Raw genomic sequence first — 22,118 nt, forward strand, 5'->3', positions numbered from 1 at the left:
TGTCTTCTCTCCGAGAACCACATCAGTGGGGTCCCTTAACGGAACGCAGACTGCGGTTCCATGTGCTTAGAAGGTTACAAACACATCCTGTTCTTCAGAGCAGCTGGCTGTTAGTGGTTATGGGAACCAAATGTTCCTTTTGTATCTATAGGCTGATGGTACGTTTCTGGCTTTTAATCCTTTTAAAAAAATTTTGTCAGCATTTCAGTAAGGGTGTTCCTGCCACAGAGCCCCAGCCAGCGTCAGGAGATGGTGACCAGGCCCTTCTGGGGCACGCGCCCAAAAGACTCCACATGTAGTCACACAAACTAAAGACTTTAAAAGCCTAGATCAATTGAATGTTTAGTACTTTATTAAATAAGCTTCAAAATTACATACAAATCAAAGGAGTAAATCCAATAAATAGTTGTCCGCCAAACTCTGTCCCCACAGCAGCCCGCAGCACGGAGCCCAGGCCAGAGGTACTGCGGTGGCAAGAGGGCCGGACGCCACGCTCACTCCCCGGACCGGCTCTGCGGGGCACGCCCACCCCCACATCAGTTTCTCATTCATTACCATCCCATTCCGTACTCACTTTACATACATGAAACACACCGCAAAGTACATACTAATAAGCCAAGAGCTTTATTGATGCAGCAGGCACTTTACAATGAATCCAAGAGAGCCCGTCTTCTCTGGGAAGACGGGGCGTCTGTACAAACCCTCGAAGTTTTACTACTTCAAAAACACAAGCTCTCCCTTTGACCACAGCCCTTGGATCTGTACCTGCCTCGATGGTCCCTCCCCCACGTGAAACAGGCAGAGCACACAGGTATACCCGACCAACGCCGGCCAGCCGCTCTGGTAGACAGTTACGTCAGTTCTGTGTTACTCGTGGACAAAGGCATAGACTATCAGATCCTGCAAAGGATTTAGGAAACAGACGAGTTCTCCCTCCACCTTGAAAATAAAATACACTTCAGCGGATGCATGTCCTGAAATACTTTAGTTGGAAGTTCCTAAGAAGATGGTCCACTGGCAATCCCTTCTTCGTCAGCCTGTGCATCCAAAATTCTTCTCAAGGTAACATGAGTCCTTTTATTTTTTTAAACAGTCTTTCTTGCTGTAAGAACTCTTATAATGGAGCCTAGTCCTCCTACTGCTAACGCCTGTGGGGGCAGGAAAAGGAAAGGAATCAAATGAGACGTGGCTGACCCAGGGGGAGCCCGGCTTGCTGGGGGACATGGGACCCATCACAGCTGCCTCCCCGAGCCCTCCTTAGAAATGCCAGCAGGGCTCAGCACCAAGTCGCCTTAAAGGGACCAAAGTGCCTGGCCTCCACACCAGGCACCCGGCTTGCTCAGTCCCTAAGTCGCACAGCCACCACACTCTCCCCAAGCCCTGTTCACCTTCTGGCCAAGCAGGCAGAGCATGCCCAGCAGCACGACCAAAGGCCACTGCAGCCCAGCACCGAGGCTGCCCAAGCGGCTGAGCCCCCCGAACTCAACAGAGCCTCTGGGGAAGGGCCTGGTGTCAGCAGTAGCCTGGCCTGCGATAAAGACGAGCAGGCTGCCCCTAGCTCCGCAAGGGGGAAGCTGGCTGGCTGAAATGCCTTCTTCTCGTAAGGACCTGAGCAGAGGACAGGCACAGCTCTTCGTGCTTCTGGTGGCTCAAAGCCCTATTGAGTGAACATCCAGGTTTCTGCCACTGCCCCCTCCGACCTGGTGAGGCCGAGGCCAGAGCAGGAAGCCCTGAGAGTCCGCTGGAGGGCTCAGCCTGCATTCCATCCCTGTGACCTGCCCCCCCGCCGCCCACCACCACAAAGAAACTGCCTCCCTCCCACCTGGGACTCCCTGTCTCCCCCTGCCATGTCCCCTGTCCCCAGGACATGCCTGGCACAAATCAGCAGCTAAAGCAACTGGAACTCCCAGAACCAGGGAACCCCTACCAGGTGCTGCCACGGGAGAAGCGACCAGACGTCCTAGGTTGTTTAAGGTGTAGCCCCTTACTCTCCAATGCCTAGCACACTGTCCCGTGTTGGTCCCGGAACCTCTGGCCTCCTGACGTCAAACCCTGGGGCAGGGGCCAGGCGGGCACAGGCCACCTGAGCGGGCAGTGTGCTCACGTACCTTTTCATGCCACTGGAGTAACACTGCGCTGCTGTTTTCTGTTGGCTTCTCAAAGCCTTTATAAATGTACTTCATTAGCAAGTCAATGCCATTTCTGTCCAGAGACTGGACGGCCTGCTCAATTTCACTGCTCTTAAAGTTCGTGAGCACTTTCAGCACCACGCCCTGGGCTCGCTCCTGTGAAGCAGAGAGAAAGGGAGTGACGCCCGGAGCCCAAGCCCAGGCACACCCACGCCCTCCCAGACAGGCACAGAAATGCCAAACCGAGTGGTCGGAACTCTTAGAAACACTGTCCCCTTTCTCGTTTATCTGGGACGGTTACGATGTGAGCGGCCGCTAAGTTATTCCACGTCTTTCGGGGAGAGTAGGTGGTCTACGGGAGAGAAGCGTCCCTGCTCCTGAGGACACCTGCAAGCCTCAGGCTCCCCAAGATCCCAACCGTGGAGATCGGTTTTCTTCACAGGTCCCAGAAGAGCTGCAGCTCCCCTCTGCGTTCACCCCAGTGAGAGACGGGCCGTTTCCCCCCACCCGAGAGGTGCAGCCATGGCTTACATCAAGACGCTATCACAAGACAGCAAAACCCCCGCTTCAGAGAGACCCTTTCCCTGGAGCAAACTTTTGACAGCTTCTAAACTGGTGTGATGTAAAAAAAAAAAAAAAACTGGTGTGATGTGATAAAGCAGGATCCTATCTTCTCAACGTTTGAAAAGGCAGGAAATCCTAAAAGCACTAAATATCCTTACGCAAGTAAAGCCTATTCGATAACCTTGAAAGCCAAACCATTGCTAAGTCCCACGGGGCAAGCTAATTTATAGTTTTGCTAAGCAGCAAGGGCTGGGTCGACTTCTCGCCCCAGGAAGCCCTGGGGAGGCGAGACTGTTTCTTTGGGGAGCTTTTACTCTAAACACAGACAGGCCTGATGGCAGGAGTGCCAGGAGGCTGCCATGGAAGCGCTGCCCAGCGCCAACTCACTCCCTCAGGAGAGCCTCGCTGAGGCGGACGCACAACAGACGCCTGTGTGGAGCCCCACGGAGCCCTCACTCAGCTGTGACACAGACCGTCACAGTCACGGCCCAGGCCCGGCGGCACCCGGCAAAGCCACAGCCGCACCCCCTTTACCTTCACGGCCTGATTCTTGGTGTTGACAGGAGAGTTCCGCAAGGCGGCGTGGAAGGCCCGAAGCATGTCCCCTGTGCATCACCACCGGTTAAGGACGGTCCGGCTCAAGCATGCCCACACCTTTGTTCACAAACTCATTTCAAAAACAGCTTGAGAGAGAGGACTCAAACAACATCCACATGCCTCCTCCCCTGCGCCCCACTGCAGATGTCAGGTGTGGCCAGAGCCCAGTGAGAGAGCGGCCTGTAGCTCCCCAGAGCCACACCAAGAGCAGAGGGCCCCTCTACTGTGCAAGGCTGCTCCTTCTATCGCCCCCAAAACGCATTTGGACACTCCTTCCCTCCCACCCTAGAAGGCAGGAGCAAAGCAAGTGCCCTCTCCGGGTGACCCGCAATAGAGGCTGACTGAGCCCACTGGCACCTGCTCGGTCCTGGGCACCGGGTCTGCCCTGGGGCTCCTCACCACGGTGATGCAAGGCTGGCCCGCCCACCTGTTCGTTCTCAAAAGGGAAGGACGAAGGCACAAATGGAGATCTCCTAACGCTTAATCCAAAGTTTTATCAACGCCACTGCTAAAGAAATTAAGATGTCCTAAAATTGCTATCTTTCAAGACCCGCCCGGGTCTGTGACGTCCCAACTACTACTAGAAGGGAGATTTATTAATCTAAAAGTTTTTCCCCAAAATACGAGTCAATCTGCCCCACTTCCCTCAACCTTAGTTGCAATCCTGACACATTCTTTGCTGAGGTCTGAATGCACAGCACTGACAAGAAAATGACAATCTGGGTTAGGTCCCCAAAGGTGACACCTATTTTAAACTGAATTACATCAGCCAACTTTCATTTCCTCATCTGAAACACTGGCTTCAGCCAAAAAGCTTCAAAAATAGAACAAGGGAATGGCTTCTGCCCAATCAGGTCTCTACTCCTGGTTGTGCAGCGATACCTACGTGTGAACGGAGCCTCCGGAGCAAAGCCCCGTCCCTTCCTCCCTTGTGTGGGCTCCATCCTGACTGTGCTGGGCCCACACCACCCAAGGGCCACACCCGCTGAGCTCCCCACCCCCTGCCGGGCCCGATCCACCTTCTACGACGGAGAGGCAGCCCACCCCATCGCTGCTGGCTTTGGAACTCCCTCTCCTCGGCCAGGCAAGGGCCAGTCTGGTATCAGCCACTGATAACTTCTATCTTGGCACTGTTTTCGGATTTGGCGTCCCAGAGCAATACAGTCTCAGCGGCTTAGTAGGAAACGGAGGCCGGCTCTCCCCGCGAACAGCGTGCCTGGCAAACAGAATCTTCGAGGGATGGATGGGGGGTCCCTAGTCCATGGGGGCAAAAAGTCACTGCTTTAGTTACCTCGGTAGTGCCAGTCCACCAAGCATTTGCCATAGGTGTTGATGGATACAGGCCCTTTAGCAGCTTGGGGAGAACCGGGGAGCAGGGAGTGCACAGCACGTGTCAGGCTGGGCCCCAGGTTCAGCTTACAGAACATCCTGTGGAGGCTGGGGACTGCTGCCCCTCATCTCTAGGTCAGGGTTTCTCAACCACAGCGCTTTTCACATTTCAGACCACATGGCCGGTGTGAAGTCTGTCCTATATGCTCACTGCACTGTATTTAGCAGCAACCCTGGCCTCTGCCCACTAGATCCCAGCAGCGTGCCCCAGGTCGGGACAATCAAAATGTCTCCAAACAGTGCCAGATTTCTTCAGGGGGAGGAGAGAGTGCAAAATTATTCAAAACCACTTCTTTGGACACATCCGTTCCTGAGACCAGAAGGTTCTTCAGTGAGGAAGAAAAGGAATGGATATTTAAACTCCCTACAAGGTCTCAGCTCCTGTGCCAGGTGCTTGCACATGTCATCTCAATACTGCTACCAACACTCCAGGACAAGAATCATTATTCTCATTTGAAAGGCAATGAATCTGAGGCTCAGAGAAGGAAAATGACTTCCCCAATGTCAAAAAGGTAAGCTGTCCAGCTGGCGTTCAAATCCAAGTGTGCCCAACTCCAAAGCTAAATTCTCTACCAAATCCCCTACTGTTGTTCTACCCAAAGACCCAAACTACAGTCCAGGATACTTGCTGCGTGCCCAGCACTGTGAAGCCTCTGCAAGGTTGTTGTGATGCTCCCACGGAACCTGTAAGGGCAGCCTTGTTCCCCTCCTGTTCACAGGAGAGGATGCTGAGGTTCAGACAGGGTATGAGGTCATGCAACTATAGCACAACAGAGTTAGATCTGCATGGATACATGGCCCATGTTCTAGTTCATCGGAGTGATTTCCTACCATGACTCAATTCCCTATACGATATAAGACAGGCCTCCTCCTCCCTACCTTCCCCCGCTCCAATTAATCAATCTCTATCCCTAAACCTCTGGCCTCTGTTCTAAGCTCCTAGCAGCCTACTCTATAGTTTAAATTCGGTGATCTAATAGAAGTCCAATTCCTGGCACATGGTAGGGACTCAGAAAATACCAGTTCCTTCCTACTCCCTCCCTGAGCTCCACATGTGCCAGGATTTCAGTTCTCCTTGCTAACCTCCCTTTCACCAATCCCGAGGTAGACAGTCTATGGTAACAAGGTTTCTGACACTGTCACTAGAGGAGAAACGGCCACCAACTCAATGTGCTAAACCTCAGCCTCCAATTAGCCTCAAGGAACCTGTCATTAGTCAGGGGGTGTACCAAGAGATGACCTTCAACAAGTATCTGTAGCACCAGGACCAAGACAGCAGATAACCAGACTCTGTTCTCCCCATCTGGGGATGGTCCTGGCCAGAGACCCAACCCTGGAGGCTTTTTAGTACTGCTTGCCCATAAGCCACGTCCTGCACCAGGCGGCAGAATCAATCTTCCCTTGTGAGGGTCCTTCTCGTGACCCCATTTCATCAATGGGGTAAGCAGGGCGGTCCTGATGGGGCAGGAAATACAGGGGTTGAATCCCCACCTTTCAAAGCACATTCCTGTTCAAACAAAGTCTGGTTTTTGTTTCAAAGGCACACTGGAGGAACCCCGCAGGACTCCTCCCTAAGGTAGTCCTCGGGCCTGCCTTCCCAAGGTGAGTCAACTGATTAAACACCCAGAACCTGATTTATATACAGCATCAGCCTCCGACCCTGCCCTGGCAAGTGCGGGGGAAGGGCAGGCACTTCCTGTAACACCATTTGAATAGAGAAAAATCCTTCCTGTGAGAATAAGTTAGTTTCCTGTGCTCAAACTGCTAAGGGACCAAGCAGGCTGTGACAACCACCTCTATTTTTAATCCTGTTTTCTAAATGCCTGCCTTATGCGGCCACAAGAATAGTCATTTCCAGTCATGAGGTTCTACTTTTACATTTCACTTGGTGCTGTCTGGATTTTCTTAGCTCTCAACTACTAGTTCTTCCCGGCTTCCCGCACAAGAAGGCTATTTCAGGGAGGGAGCCAAAAGTGACTTCTTGAACGTGGCTGAGACCATCACGCTCCACTGCCCAGGGTGTTCACAGGAAACCGAGAACAGGTGAAAAAGAGTGGCAGTAAGCGGGAGGTCAGACTCCTTGTGGGGTGGGAGGTGCACAATCCCTCACCTCAGGGCTGGACTAAGGCTCCAGCCTTCGCTCCCCCTTGGTTCCTTTCTACCCCTCAGCCATCCACCCACCGACCTTCATGTGCTGCTGCAAGCCGGCCCAAGAGGACTGTGCCCGGGAGCCTTCTAGGCCGCTGAATTACTCAGCGGGGCTCACCTCGGCCCCTCCCGCCCATCTAGCTCGAGAATGGCCCCATTTCCTGAAAGGGAGGGATGGAGTGAAGGGGAGCCAAACGCACAGTCTGAGGGGATAAGGAGACAGAGGGGGAGAAAAGAGGGCAGGCCTCGCGGTAGAGTGAGGAGCCTGCGGGGCTGCCAGGGTGTCGGGCGTGCTTCTGGGGCTGGTGAGCCGGCGGGTCCAACCGGGGCTAGGCGCCGCGCTGAGGGAGGATCCGTGGGCCGGAGCCCGGGACAAGGGGAGCCCGGGACAAGAGGAGTGGGAAGACCGGGTGAGAGGAAAGGGGGGAATACCCGCAGTAAGGGAACCTGGCCCGAGGAGACCGGATGGGAAGGGACTTGGGAGACGGACCTCAGGGGCCCGGGGGTGAGAGGAGTACGGAGACCGGCCTGAGGGGCGCCCGGGCCGCCGCGCTGGGTAAGGATATTGCCGCAGAAGGCCGTCCACCTCGCTAGGGTCCGGGCCTGGCTCGCCCGCCGCCGCCGCCGCCTCCTCCTGCTCGTCCACGAATTTGTTCTCGTCAAACTCGTCGATGTCCACCCGACGGAAGCGCGAGGACAGCGTGTTCCGGGCCATGGCGGGGACTCGGCGCCCGCTCAGCCGGCTCCGCTCCGGGTCCGACCTCGGCTCTACCCAGCTCGGCACCGGCTCAGGCTCGGGGGCGGGAAGCGGCCGCCCGGCGCCTCCTCCACCTCCTCCGCGCGCAGACGCCGCCGCCCGCCTACTTCCGGGCTACGCCGGAACCGGAAGGGCCGGTGGGAGGGAGGGGCGGGGCCTGGGGGAGTGGCTGGAAGCGCTGGAGAATCCGCCCGATAATCGACCAGACGGCGCGCGGTCGGACCCTCGTCTTTGGGGAACCTCATTCTTGCGGTCTGAGGAGCGGGCACTTTGTCCCCGCGCAGACCGAGCATCGTGGACATCATAACTGCGCCCGGCTTCCCTCCTGAATCCGAGGAGCTCCTGGTACTGGAAGGGACCTGCGCGGACACAGCCGCGGACCCGGTGGGTCATCATTGCCCAGATGGAGGGTGCACGGGCCCCCAGGAGAAGGCTCCCGGCTCTGCTTGTCGAGTGCTGGGCAGACTTCTTTGAGAAAATAATCTTCGAGCTGAAGCCTGAGTAGTTCTTACAGCTCCAGGAGTGACGGGGTGAGGGACCCTAATTCTCGGATTTTAGGAAACTTGAACGCCACCACAGACCTCGGAGGAAGTTGCCTCTGCCTTGTACACAGTGACTTTGTTGTTAACGGAGTGGGAAACTTTAAAGACGTTTAGAGTGTATCCAAAGTGCTGACAAAACAAAATATTTGGTTTTGGACCCGCAAGTGTAGTGGTCACCTGGACCTGGCGGGTCGGGGGGCGGGGAGAGGAAGATGACCCTGTGATCACCGACCTAACGGAAAGGGCAAGGTCCTGGGGGTTAAGAAGTCAGTCCTGGCTGGAGAGGCATATCCTGGTGGGAAGCCAAATCCCCAGAGCATGAGACGGGGAAAGATGAGAGTGAGGGGACTAAGGGCAGAGTCAAGGACGACTCTAGTGCCAGGATTGAGTGCCTGGATAGTTGCTCGAGGGATTCTTTTTTTTTTTTTTTTTTTAAGAGTGAGTTTATTTATTTGACAGATGGAGATCACAAGTAGGCAGAGAGGCAGGCAGAGAGAGAGAGGAGGAAGCAGGCTCCCCGTTGAGCAGAGAGCCCGATGCAGGGCTGGATCCCAGGACCCCAGGGATCATGACCTGAGCTGAAGGCAGAGGCTTTAACCCACTGAGCCACCCAGGCGCCCCTGCTCAAGGGATTGTTAATAGGCCTTAACCTTAGATTAAATTGGGTCTTTTTTTCATACAATTGTACTTTTTTTTTTTTTTTAAGATTTTGTTTTTAAGTAATCTCTACCCCCAGCGTGGGGCTGGAATTTACAGCCCCAGGATCAAGAGTCACTTGGTCTACTGACAGAGCCAGCCAGGTGCCCCTAATTGTACTTTGGCCTTTAATAAAGGCCAATAGTTACTGAAATATGATTCGTTTTTATTGTCCCCAATACTTTCCACTGAATTGTGTCTACAGATAAAAAAAATATTGCCAGATTATGATGCTACCTAATCTTGGGGGCTAAAGATACAGACTCTTAGCTGGGAAGTAGGTGCTGAGTAAAAGTCTCAGGGGTCCTAGAAACAAAGCCCACCTGCCTTTCAGCTCCATTTCTTGATAGAAATCTTTATGACTCAGGCAGGCTATAAGACAGCAGAAATTGATAATCCCCAGAACTTCCTGGTCAGAAGGAACTTTAAACCAGAAATGCTGGCACGCCAGCTTGGCTCAGTCAGTTAACCGGCTGGCTGCCTTTGGCTAAGGTTGGGATCCAGCACTGCACCGGGCTCCCTGCTCAGCAGAGAGCCTGCTTCTCCCTCTCCCTCTGCTCACCGCTCTGCCTACTTGTGCTATCTGTCAAATAAATAAATAAAATCTTTTAAAAAATAAAAAATAAATAAACCAGAAATATCCATTTTACAACTAAGGATATAGCCTGTTCTAGTGAAAGCAATAATGACCCTACTTATGACTGTGGATCTCCCAGCCCATGGAGGCAGAATTTTAAGTCTTTGTCAGGGATGACTGCATGCTGAGGGTAATAAAACCACACAGTGCCTAGCAGTACATTAGATAAAATGGTCAGAGAGGTCCCTGAGGGGCACCTGTGTGGCTCAGTGGGTTAAGCCTCTACCTTCAGCTCAGGTCATAATCTCAGGGTCCTGGGTTTGAGCCCCGCGTCGGGCTCTCTGCTCAGCGGAGAGCCTGTTTCCCCCTCTCTCTGCCTGCCTCTCCGCCTGCTTGTGATCTTTGTCTGTCAAATAAATAATAAAATCTTAAAAAGAGAGAGAGAGAGAGAGTTCCCTGAGGAGGTGACAGTGATCAGGGACCTGAAAGAAGCGAAGGAGGGAGCCAAACAAAAGCCCAGAGATTGGGCTGACCTGGTATATTCACGGGACAGGTCATCCTGGAGTGCAAGAGGGAAAAGAGATGAGACGGAAGTGGGGTGTAAAGAGGGTGCTGTAAGGTTTTGTAGGCTGAGGAAAGGATGTGGTCTGCCTCATGGGACAACACTGGAAATTCCAGGCAGTGACATGAGCTGACTTAAGTTTGAAAAGGGTCCCTTTAACAGCTGTCTTGAGAATATATGAGAATATAAGCCAATAGTAGAGACAGTTTAAAAGGTAACACCAGGAATGCTTGGTTGGTTAAGCAGCTGCCTTCTGCTTGGGTCATGATGCCAGGGTCCTGGGATCGAGTCCTACATCAGGCTCAGCGGGGAGCCTGATTCTCCCTCTGCCATCTGCTCCCCCTGCTTCTGGGCTCTCTCTCTCTCTCTGACAAATAAAATCTTTAAAAAAAAATAAATAAAAGGTGACATCATCAGTCTAGGTGACAGGCAATGAATGATAGCTTAGGCCAGGCAATTGGCATTAAGAGTGGCAGGAATATGTTATTTTGAAAGTAGAGGTTGCAGAATTTACTGGTGTGCTGGATATGGCATTGTGAGAGAAAACAGGAGCCACAGATAACTTCCAAGTTCAGAAAGATGTGCACAGTCATTAGCTCTAAAAGAACTATAAACATTGGGAAAGTATGACAGCAAAGTCTCTGCACCATTCAGCTTCCTTTTAAGACTAATCCATGCCAGGATTGCCCTCTGTTTGCCCTCTCTTCCCCATACCCATCCACTTTTTTTTTTTTTTTTTTAAGATTTTTTATTTATTTATTTGACAGACAGAGATCACAAGTAGGCAGAGAGGCAGGCAGAGAGAGACAGAGAGAGAGGAGGAAGCAGGCTCCCTGCAGAGCAGAGAGCCCGATGTGGGGCTCGATCCCAGGACCCTGGGATCATGACCTGAGCCGAAGGCAGAGGCTTTAACCCACTGAGCCACCCAGGCGCCCCCCAATCCACTTCTTAGAAGCCTGCCTCACCATGGTCTGTAGCAAAGCTCATTAATTCATTCATCCAACAAGCATCCATGTGTTGGGCCTGGAAGCTAGATAAATAAATCAGATGTCAGCCATGGATCTACCAGGGAACTTCCAGGCTGGCTGTGGAGACAGACACATAAACATTTAACTCGGGATATTTGGGGCTAAAGAGAGGATTGCCCGGAAAGCTTGCGACCTGGGGCACTTGACCAGCTCAGTTGGAAGAGCACTACTCTTGATCTCAGGGTCGAGAGTTTGAGCGCCATGAAAGATGCAGAAATTACTAAGAGTAAACAAATAAAGGACAACAAAAGAAAAAGTATGGGACGAAAGGGAAGTAGTATCCCGATTTAGTCCGATGGGCTAAGTCCCATTTATAGAGCCCCATAAGGGAATGGAAGGCTTACTGGAACTTGACAGCAACAAGGGGGCAACCTGGCTTTCACTAAGTTCTAAGAGGTGTTGGTGCATCTTTGTTTACAGCAATGAAGTGACACTAGAGATTCGTGCTTGCTGGTTGAGGCAACAATGAAACTGCTCAGTCAGAAAGCCTGAACACCTTCCCTGCTTTGTGAATTTCCCTTTAACTTTCAACGTTCATTCCGCTGGGTACATTATGAACTCAAGCGTTCCTTCCACTGGGTGCATTAATACCAATGATCTTTTGAGTGACTGTTCTACATTAGATCTTGTGCTCAGTTTTACATGGTCCTAATCCTCAAAAATACCCGTTTCACAGGTGAGAAAACTGAGACTCAGAAAGGGGAAGGGATTTGCCAAGAGTCTCCGCGAGCAAGCACTAGGCAGCAGAGCAAAAATCTGAAACCGGAACGGTTTCACTAAAACAAAGGCTCTGAATGCTCTTTCCCCTGCCACAAGCTGCCTCCACTAAAACAGTTTATGGAGTTGGGGGTACAGCTGTCTGATCCTGCCTCTCCCCGCCCACGTCGGATTTTAAAAATTCTTCCAAGGTAGAAGCCATGTTAATTCATCTTTGAAAACCCTCAACCCTCATCCCCTCCACCCCTCGGGTACTGGCGCCCAGCTCAGAGCAGCAGACTGCGCATCCTGCAAGGTCTACCGAATGAATGAATGAACGAGTAAAGGACTAAAGGGAGGAATTCGAGTCCTCACTGTGCCATCTCCAGTAAGCAGCCGGTCACCCGGGCCTCGGTTTCCCCAAGCGCTCTGCTCAGGAGACGAGGCCGACTAGGGGAATCGCAGACGCGACGCTCCTCCGGGCGGGGCTAAACCGGCTGTACCCAGGCGCTCCCGGAGGCGAGGCGTGTGGAGGCGTCGGGGGCGGAGCTAGGGTTCCCTCGCTGCGGGGCCATTGGCCGCGTCCGCAGCCACCCGGCAGTAGTCGTGGAGGTCAGCCCCGCCCCTTCCTCTTTCCCTCGGCCTCTTTCCGGCGGCGGCGGCTGCGGCAGATCGTGCAGAAATGGTGAGGGCGGTGGAATCGGGTGCCATCCGCACGCTGTGGGGCTCGGGTACTGGGGTGGGAAGCTCGAGGTGAGCACTGGGGTCCCATCTGCCAGCCGGGCTTTTAAGGCGCCGTGCGGAGTGGCCTCATGCCGCCACAGCCGGTCTCCCGCCCTCTCCCCTTACTGAGTTGGGCCCGCGCTCCCGGCGCCTCCGTCTTCCAGTCTGCGGAATGGGGGTAGCGGCTCAGCCTCGCTGCAGACCTGGGTGAAAGCGGGCCCGCCGGGGCGTCGGTCACCCTGCCCAAGGCACGGCCTCGGCGAGGGAAGCTGGCCCTGGCGCGCCCTCCTGGGGCTGTCGGGCTAGGGAGGGTGGCGCTGAGGAGGGGGAGGCGGCCCTATTGGGTGGTGGTTGATCCACACCTGTACTTGCTTTCAGGCCAAGATTAAGGCTCGAGACCTTCGCGGCAAGAAGAAGGAGGAGCTGCTTAAACAGCTGGAAGACCTGAAGGTGGAGCTGTCCCAGCTGCGCGTCGCCAAAGTGACAGGCGGCGCCGCTTCCAAGCTCTCCAAGATGTGAGTGAAGGCCGGTTCTCTGGGTGTGGGGCACACCCGTTCACCCGAAGCATGTGTGGGTTTTCGAGGCTGTCCAAAGGCAGCGTCCGATTAGGTGATCGTTGAACGGACGCGTGGGTAGGAATGTCATGCCGGTCCTACCAGCCTCCCCAGGCACCCCTTGCTCACACCCAGCCGCGTGGGACACCGCTGTCTGATTGACCTCTTGTCTGCCGTGGACCATTTTGCCCTTCTGCCTGGAAGGTAGCTCAGCTTCTCTGTGACGGGCGAAGGAACAGATTGTCCCTCCAGACCCTTTTTCAGGCTGCCTGGAAAAATCTACCTGGACCCTTTTTTAATCACTTTCCACCAGCACTTGATTTTTTTCCTCCTCACTTGGTAGGTGGCTGCCTTGCGCCCACCCCTCCCTTGAGCAAGAGTCAGGGCTTGTGGGACTCCTGGGTGGCTCAGTGGCTTAAAGTCTCTGCCTTCCGCTCAGGTCATGATCCCAGGGTCCTGGAATCAAGCCCCGCATGGGGCTCTCTGCTCAGCAGGGAGCCTCCTCTCCCCACCCAACACCACCCACCCCACCCCCGCTTGCTTCTTTGCCTACTTGTGATCTCTGTCAGTAAAGAAATAAAATCCTAAAAAAAAAAAAAAAAAATCAGGGCTTGTGAAAGGGATGTGGGTTTGGAAACTGCTGAACTGGGCACACATTTTCTTTTGCCACATCCTACCTAACATGTGCTGCCTCACCACCCAGTTTTTGTTTTGTTCTGTTTTGTGTTCATCTTCTGTAAAATGGGCCCCCAACAACCGATCTGTGGTGCTGGGAGGGGGTTGGATGAGTTGGGGAACACACAGGTTGCGTGCTGAATGCGGACTGTGTTTACCAGCTGTTTAACCCAGTGGCCCTCCCTCATCCCCCACCAAGCCCCCAATTCAGCATGACTGCCAGCCTGTTCCTGTGTTCCTCCTTTCCCCTCATCGCGTTTCTACAATGTCAAACGTCTTGTTTTTCCCTCCCAAGTGGCTCTTCCTATGACTCCTGAGTCTGGTCACACAGCTTGTGGCAGGATTTCCCTTAGCTTATTCAGGTCGGCTCTGGTTAGGTCTTCATAGTTTTGAGTCTGCGTGGCCTGGGGTGGAAGATCTTTCCTGGTCTACCCTCCACTTCTCAATGAATACTTCATACATTCTCAGAACCCTTTGCTGTCCTACTTGTCTCTACTTGTAAGATGCCCACCTCCTAGAGTCTTCGGGCCTTAACCCCCAAAACACAGGGTTAGGTACCTCCTGGGTGATAATGGATGAGCTGGTGGGGAATCCCCCTGCCTTAGGACATATGGTCAGGTCCTGAATAAGATGCCTTGGAAAGGGGGGCGGGGGGCAGCAACATTCTATGTCTCCACCACCTTCACTGATGTCTCTGTGTTTTGCAGCCGAGTTGTTCGCAAATCCATCGCCCGTGTTCTCACAGTCATCAACCAGACGCAGAAAGAGAACCTCAGGAAATTTTACAAGGTGAGTCTGGGCTGGGGGAGTTAGATGCTTAGCTGCAGGCAGCAAAGTTTCAGCCCTCCCTTGGCCAGAAGGGTAGTATAAAGAGATTCTGCTGGGGTGCATGGGAATGGGCTTTTTTGCTTCTTAACCAGCGTCTTGCCACTGGCGTGGCTCGCAGACTGCGTATCCTCAGGGCTGCAGTTTTCAGGATATCAACAGTGTGGTAAGAGTCTGGCTGGAGCCTTGGGTTTGGAATTCATCCTCACCAGCTGAGTGGGTTTGGGCAGTCTGTGAGGATTGCCTTTAAATGTTTCAAATTGTTTTACCATCACTGTCTCAGTCACTTTCAAGAACCTGATACTCTCATTTTTCAGATGGGACCTCAAGGTGTAGAGAGGTTAAATTGCCCAGAGTCACCTATAGTTAATGGAGTGATTGGGTCAGTGTTACAAACCATGTCTTAGGGAGGGGTGGATTGAGTGCTTCTGGGAGATTTTTATGACCATTTTCTGATCTTGTCCATAATACTGGTGTTACCAAGGCTTAAGTAAAGTGAAGCAGAACCGGTGAGAGACTTCATATGTGTGAATACACGCATCTGATTTATTACAAAGAGTTGGCCTTTGTGATTTTGGGGGCTAGCTAATAAGCAAGCCCAGAATCAGTAGGCCTGGTTGTCAGGAAGGGAAGTTCATGGCAGGCCAGGACTAAGACGACACAGGTTGAAGCTGCTCTTCTCAGGTGGGATTTCTTGGGGGAGAACCTCTGCCCTGCATTAAAGGCCTTTGAGCTGATCGAAATAAGCCTGCTAAATCACCCAGGATAGTCTCTCTTAAAGTCGGTTGATTAGGGGCATTGAGTACATCTGCAAAATGGCTTCATGTCAACATCCCAGTTAGTGTTTGACTAGCTGGAGGCTTTCACTTGTCAAAAAAAGCCACCGTGTTGGGCCTAGGTTAGCTGCCTGGGGGACTCTAGCATGTACTGTTGGGCAGGGGCTGGGGGAGTGCCGTCATCCTTGGATGTGTATATATTTGTGGGAGCGTCTTTCTGAGAATTGGGCTTGAAACTCTGATCAGGCTCTGTGGGCACCACAGAGGTGGTCGTCAGGAAAAATTGTCTTCTTCCAGTGAGTGCAGCCGCTGCCAGGCAGCACTCAGGGCCATAAAGATGAGGCCTCTGCCCTCTGGTAGTTCTGTCCCATAGACTTTCTGCGGTGCTTGAAATGCTCTCTGTCTGCACCGTCCGGTACAGTAATCTCTGGCGACACATGGCTGTGGTGGCTGAAGACCTGGGTTTGTAATGTAGACCGTAGGTGTGGCTAGTGCCTGGTCTGGTGGACAGCAGAGTTCGGAGGGCTCAGTCTGAAATGGATGAGGCCCTTGCCTGTGCTGCCAATAATGGGGATATGGGTGGACAAAGACTTAGCCTCCAAACCTCCACTTCAGAGCTTACCCTCATCTGTGCAGCTGGTTTCTGCAGCTCTCTGCCCTGAGGCTGTCACCCCTGTCCTGTGCCTCCCTCTCTGAGCTATTGGCAGTTTCCAGAAAGCACCTGAGCTGCCATCCCTTGGAGCTTTTGTGCACGCTGTTTCTCCCCCTTGGAAGTGGTATTCACCAAGTTGCTTGATTTCCAGGCTGTTGCTTGTTATTAGGTGAAACCTTAATCTCTTTCCTCCTCCCCAGTGGTGCCCACCCCCCCCACCCCACCCCCGTTAGCTGTTCAGTCTTTCCCACTGGGCTGGGAGCTCCTTGAGCAGGGACCAGGTCTGATTCACACTAGGGCAGTTCCCCCTACAGGGTCTCAGTCCCCTGCTGCGCTGGGTGTACACACCTCCTCACACTCAGGTCTACAGAGTAACCTCCGCACCCCAGTGGCCTCCCTCAGTCACTTCCAGCATCCTCCCCATGCCCCCCAGCAGCTCAGTTCCAGCCTTAGGGGCTTCCTTTGCTGCCACAGTAGCTCCTAAACCCTGGTGCTCAGACTGCCCCCTGCTCTCCGGTCACCCAGGGTAAGAAGTACAAGCCCCTGGATCTGCGGCCCAAGAAGACGCGTGCCATGCGCCGGCGGCTGAACAAGCACGAGGAGAACCTGAAGACCAAGAAGCAACAGCGGAAGGAGCGGCTATACCCGCTGCGGAAATACGCCGTCAAAGCCTGAGCACTGACGCCAATAAAACAGACAAACTGGCTGGTGTTGCTTTTGTGTTTGCGGGTGTTTTGAGTAACCATGCAGGAGAGGTGGGCTGCTGTGCCCCGGTGTGGGGCCGTGACAGTCCTGGCCGCGGGGATCTGGTGGGGGCTCTGTTGCGGTTGGTTTGGGGGCTGTGGTGTGGAAGTGCGTTCACGGTCCTTTCATGAGTTCATTCCGCCAGGTTGCGCGTGCCCCAGCAGGGAGAGGCAGGCTTGAGATCTGAGAGCCATCTGTGGTGATGTTACATCCCAGAGGCTCTGCATGATTTGCTAGAGCAGTGCGCTCGGCGTCTTGCTTAGTCAGCAGCTCCGGACACTAAGAGTTTCCCATCTGGGGTGAAGGCACAAGCATAGGCCACGTCCAGGACTCCCTGCAGAAAGCATTTCACTTTCAGGGTACATGTCCTGCCTGCCCCCAGCCTCCCCTGGCAGGCCTTTTACTGCACCTTTGGGTGCTATGCCCACAGGCCTTACCTTCAGGGTCTCAATGCATTTTCCTGTGTTGCAGTCCCAGACTTTAACCTGGAAATAAAAACAAGCAGAAGGGTGGGGAGACCTCACCCCGTAAGTCTGACGTCCTTGAAATCACTTTGGGGTGAGTCCGAGCCAACCTCTTAACCTTTTTGGCATGGGTTTTGTTCTCTGAGGTGTATTTAACATGCTCAGCATAATATCTGATGTAAAAAATCAGGGCAGTGCGGTTTTCTTTTCCCTGAAGCTGTGATGAGTCTTAAAAATGTCAATGCCAGGGGCAGCTGGGTGGTACAGTTGGTCAAGCCTTTGATTCTTGGTTTTGGCTCAGGTCATGATCTCAGTCATGAGTTTGAGCTCTGCATTGGGCTGAGAGCAGGGAGTCTGCTTAAGATATTCTCTGTCTCTCCCTTAGCTTCCGCCCCTCCCTACTCCCATACACACTCTCAAAGTGGACAGGCACCAGGGTGGCTTAGTGTGTTAAGCAGCTGCCCTTGGCTCAGGTCATGATCCCGGGATCAGGCCCCGCATTGGCCTTCTTCTCAGTGTGGGCAATCTGCTTCTCCCTTAGGGCACTCTCAAAATCTCTAAAAAAGAAAAAGTCATTGCCACTAGCATTTGGGCCAGCACAGACCTTGGTGCCAGGCAATAGGTACAGAGGAGGTTGGCAGTTGCGTTCTGCCTGTGGAACCCTCCCATTTAGGGCAAATAGGATATGGACATTTCTAAAGTGCTGAGGGTTTTGCTAATGGAAGATGTTGGCATAGGAGTTTGCCAGGTGGGCTGGGCTTACCGTGCGGGAGTAGCCAGCACTGACCAGCTGTGACTCATCCGGGGAGAAAGCTATGCTCTTCACCCAGGTAACGTGGCCCTTGAGCTGAACAAGCAGGCTTCTGGTAGAGGGCTTCCAGATGTGGATAGTCTTATCCCAGGAGCCAGAAGCCTGGACAGCAGACAGCTCTAAGCCCATGGGTCTGGAGCCAGCAGGGGACCAGCCCAGAACCCAGGGAAACCCAGCTCACCAGGAGGCCGGATGCCGAGTAGCACAGGCAGCTGATGTTACCACTGTGGCCCTCCAGCTCGTGGGGGAATATTACCGGGGTCTCCATCCGCAGGTCCCAGATGCAAATAGTGGAGTCCCAGGAGCCAGTGGCCTGCAGACATCTGCTGTGAGCATGAACCAGCTAACCCGTGCCCGCCATTGTGGTTCCTAGCTAGCCAGACTCCGAGAAAGCAGGCATTCTGAGCCCGGCTGAATTTCCCATCTTACAGATGAGGAAACGGGCTCAGAAGAGCAGTCACTCAAGGTCTGGGATTCTAACCACAGCTCAGCCCCAGGTGGGAAAGTGGGTATGGGCTCCAGGTTCCTTGAGGTGGGCTCAGGCAGAGGTGGTGTGGCTCACCAGGAAGTCTGAGCTGGGTGCGAAGTCACTGCTCTGGATGGCGTCTTGGTGCCCTCCCAAGTGGCGCAGCATCTGGCCAGACTGCAGGAGAGAGCCCTGAGCTTTGGAGGACAGCCCAGAAGTCTTGTACCAGATTCTAGGCCTCAGATGGGTCAGATCAGGCCCTCCTTGCAAGCTGCATGGGTAAGGTGATGACACAGGGTCTGGGGAGACTACCTGAGCCTTGACAGGAGAGGACAGGCCAGGTCAACCTCATGGGGAGATGGATTGTCAGCTGGGGGCATGGGCAGTAGGGAAGATGGAACGACCTTTCTGGGGCCACTGTTGGGGGTGGGGTGTGTCTCCTCCTGGTCCCAGGTCCTGCTCTGGCCACCCTTCCACATACCTGCACTTCCCAGAGCATCACCCGCTTGTCCCAGCCACCTGATGCCAGCTGCTTTGAGTCAGGGCTGAAGCTGACCGTCTCCACACTCCGCTGGTGACCTGCAGATACGAAGTTGGAGAGGGGTCATGGTGGAACAGGACACAGCAAGATCTAAAAAGGAACCCAGGCCTGGCTGCTTGGCTCCTGTCCCATCCCGCTTACCCTTTAGGACATGCAGACACTTAGCTTCTGCTGCATCCCACAGGCGGATGGTACAGTCACAAGAGGTAGTGGCAAAAAGGCGGCCATCAGGGGAGAAGCGGCAGAACTTCACGGGACCTGGGTAAGCAGCCATGGTCAGGGAACAGGGTGCTGCCCTCCACTTCCAGCCCTTGCTGGCCAGCCCCTGCTAATTTCTCCCAGCCTTGTCACCTGCTTGCCTTCTCACTCCCTTCTAACCCTCTCACCCTTCAGCTATCTGGCAAGCCAAGCTTCCATGGCTTCACCTGGAACACCCCAACCCTAATTTGCACATTTGTAAAATCAATACCAAAAGCAAATGCAGACACTTCCCAGTAACTTTTTGAGAGCCCACCCTGGGTTCAGAGTTCTAGCACTGGACTTCCTGTATTATTAGCATTAGGCAGTCTGCCCTGTAATCACCAGATTTTTTTCTTGTCTCAGTAATAATTACAGTAGTTAAATCTACTGGGTCCTTACTGGGTGCTAGGCACTTCGCTTGAATTATCTCATCCCATAGGGTAGCAACTATCTCTAAAGAGAAGGAAATGGAGGCTCAAGTGACACAACTTATGATCACAGTCAAAAAAGTAGTTTAACATAGATGAAACCTTGAAGGACATTATGCCAAGTGAAGTAAGCAAGTCACAAAGAGAAATACTGTATGATTCCACTTACACAAGGTACCTAGAGTAAATTCATTGAGAAAGCATGGTGGTTGCCAGGGTCTAAAACAAGGGAGGAATGGGGAGTTTAATGGGTATAAAGTTTACAGTTTGCAAGATAAAGAGTTCTGGAGACCAGTTACATAACGAACATACTTAACACTACTGAACTGTGCATTTAAGAATGGTGAAGACAGTAAATATGTATATTTTTAAACAATTTTTAGAACAATAGTAGAGTTGGGACACCTGGCTGGCTCAATCAGTAGAGCATGTGACTCTTGATCTCAGGGTCATGTGTTCCAGCCCCATGTTGGGTGTAGAGATTAAAAAATTAAAAACAGGGCGCCAGGGTGGCTCAGTGGGTTAAGCCGCTGCCTTCGGCTCAGGTCATGATCTCGGGGTCCTGGGATAGAGTCTCAGCAGGGAGCCTGCTTCCCTCTCTCTCTCTCTCTCTCTCTCTCTCTCTCTCTGCCTGCCTCTCTACTTGTGATCTCTGTCAAATAAATAAATAAAATCTTTAAAAACAAAAACAAACAAAAACAGTAGTAGGATCTGAGTCCAGGTCTGTTGGCATCAAAGTTCCCAGGGAGCATGTCCTGTGTCCTTTCTCTACTGCTCCAGCCCTGCCCAGACTGTCTTGTCTGGATGCCCAGGTCAGATGCCAGAGGTCACTGTGATAGGCTCTACAGAATGCCAGACAGAACCACAGGCCTTCGTGTCCACATCCAGCCTGAGGAGCCCCACCTGTGTGGCCACTCAGCCTCCACAGCAGCTGCCCGCTGTGGGTCTCCCAGCCATACACACAGCCATCCTCAGATGCTGTCAGCAGCCTCTGGCCATCTGGAGAGAAGGCGGAGGAGTTGACCTGGAAGGAGAGCACAGAAGTAGCTCCAGCCTGGGGCAAGAAACACCTGTCAGTTTACCCTGACCTTAGACTCCAGGAACAGCCCCAAACACTGCCCCAGGAACCCCGGGTGGGAGCTTGGACTTCAGGCTTCCCTCTACAACCACAGCCCGGAATGCCAGAACCACTCTTGCAGTCCGAGGCAAGAACTTGGAGCCCTCTCTAGAATTCTGTAAAACCTGAGCCCGCAGCTCAGAGCCCTCATTGAAGGTAGAGGCTGGAGCCTTTTCTAGGAGTAGAGCCTAACACCCCAGAGCCAAGAGCCCATTCTAGAGATGGAGCCTAGACCTAGGAGTTGAAGACCTACTCTAAACCATGCATTCACTTTAAAGCCAAAGTCAAAAGAACACTGGAGTCGGTCAAGCGTTTGAGCCCTCAAGAACCAGAGCTTAGAATCTGGAGCTGGGGGCCAGAGAACCCAAGGCAGAATCAGGAACCACTCTAAACCCAAAGACAGGAGCCGAGAGTCAGCAGAGCCCTACTGGACCTCACCTCCCCACGGTGCCGGCCGAAGAATTTCACTCTCTCCACGGCCAGCGGCCCTGGGGCCCCGCTGTTCATGGGCCCCAGGCCGCCGGGCCCGGTGGGCTCTCTCCCAGGCAGGCGCTGGTCCGGCCTGCAGCCCTCACTTGGGACAAGGTAGAGGGGATGGGAGAAGTTGTGTACAAGCGGTCTCCATGGCAATCAGGGCGGGGTGCGCAGCCGCCTCAGAGTCTCTGGGAAGCCAAAATGACAGGTTGGGAGAGACGGCTCTCAGCTACTGGGAGGTGGGGCGCAGCGGACAGAACCTCCGGGCGGCCCGGATTAGGGACTTCCACGCCGGCCACCACCGCCGGCCGGACCTTGGGCAGCTCGGATCGCGGGGCCAGACGACGCGCACGGCGGCCGCTAGAGGGCATGCCAGCCCCAAACACCGCGCGCGCCTGAACCCGCGCACAGAGGCGAGTCATTCGCCCAGGGCTCCCAGACCCCTTTGAGAGGAGCCGGTTTCCCCATGTGTGCAATGGGGTTGTACATCCCCGTCCCCCAGGGACTGCAGGCTTGAGCCAAGGGCAAGGCCTGGCACGTGTGGTAGGTGCCCAGGAGAGCCCACCCTGGTGCCAGGACCTCTTTCCTCTTGGAGTGTCCAGTACTGAGGCTGAACAGCTCCCATGGAGGGGGCTGGAACAGATACCCAGCTCTGCCCTGCCGAATGTGGGGGGGGCTCAGAGGTAGTGTGGGTAAAGCACAGGGCATGAGAAAGTGGGGTCACTTGCTAACATCCTGGCAGCACAAAATGTGGCATCCGAGGATATGGAGATGGTGAGGAGGCTCCAGGAGCTGTCGAGTTCCTTGCTGGATAGTTGAAGCTGATATCAGACAAGAATGGGATTTGGTTTCAATGTTCATTTTACAGATGAGGGAATGGAAGCTCCACAAGGTGGGGGGGACTTGCCCAAGGCCACTCAGGCAATAGGAAAGGAACTAGGAC

General features: G+C 53.6%; 3 protein-coding genes across 4 annotated transcripts; 1 reads left to right on the plus strand and 2 right to left on the minus strand.

The window, feature by feature from the left end:
- Window positions 1-330: 330 nt before the first annotated feature.
- ARPC5L (actin related protein 2/3 complex subunit 5 like) lies at window positions 331-7,705 on the minus strand. Its single transcript, XM_032306450.1, has 4 exons — window positions 7,394-7,705; window positions 3,228-3,300; window positions 2,109-2,285; window positions 331-1,148 (listed from the first exon to the last, which is right to left on the minus strand). The coding sequence occupies exons 1-4, from the start codon at window positions 7,540-7,542 to the stop codon at window positions 1,086-1,088; spliced, it is 462 nt and encodes a 153-aa protein (XP_032162341.1). The 5' UTR covers window positions 7,543-7,705; the 3' UTR covers window positions 331-1,085.
- A 4,539-nt stretch (window positions 7,706-12,244) lies between these two features.
- On the plus strand, window positions 12,245-16,595 carry RPL35 (ribosomal protein L35). Its single transcript, XM_032306451.1, has 4 exons — window positions 12,245-12,370; window positions 12,787-12,923; window positions 14,345-14,426; window positions 16,416-16,595. The coding sequence occupies exons 1-4, from the start codon at window positions 12,368-12,370 to the stop codon at window positions 16,563-16,565; spliced, it is 372 nt and encodes a 123-aa protein (XP_032162342.1). The 5' UTR covers window positions 12,245-12,367; the 3' UTR covers window positions 16,566-16,595.
- A 6-nt stretch (window positions 16,596-16,601) lies between these two features.
- WDR38 (WD repeat domain 38) lies at window positions 16,602-21,331 on the minus strand. Of its 2 annotated transcripts, XM_032306448.1 has the most exons (9): window positions 21,140-21,329; window positions 20,488-20,608; window positions 19,058-19,174; window positions 18,857-18,954; window positions 18,472-18,552; window positions 18,091-18,222; window positions 17,862-18,011; window positions 17,072-17,119; window positions 16,602-16,968 (listed from the first exon to the last, which is right to left on the minus strand). In XM_032306448.1, the coding sequence occupies exons 1-9, from the start codon at window positions 21,206-21,208 to the stop codon at window positions 16,894-16,896; spliced, it is 891 nt and encodes a 296-aa protein (XP_032162339.1). In that variant the 5' UTR covers window positions 21,209-21,329; the 3' UTR covers window positions 16,602-16,893. The 2 variants fall into 2 exon arrangements, with proteins under 2 accessions (XP_032162339.1, XP_032162340.1); XM_032306449.1 differs by lacking the exon at window positions 18,472-18,552 and having other exon boundaries at window positions 21,140-21,331.
- Window positions 21,332-22,118: the final 787 nt, after the last annotated feature.

This window comes from Mustela erminea, chromosome 12 (genome assembly GCF_009829155.1).
Source record: "Mustela erminea isolate mMusErm1 chromosome 12, mMusErm1.Pri, whole genome shotgun sequence".
NCBI lineage: Eukaryota > Metazoa > Chordata > Mammalia > Carnivora > Mustelidae > Mustela > Mustela erminea.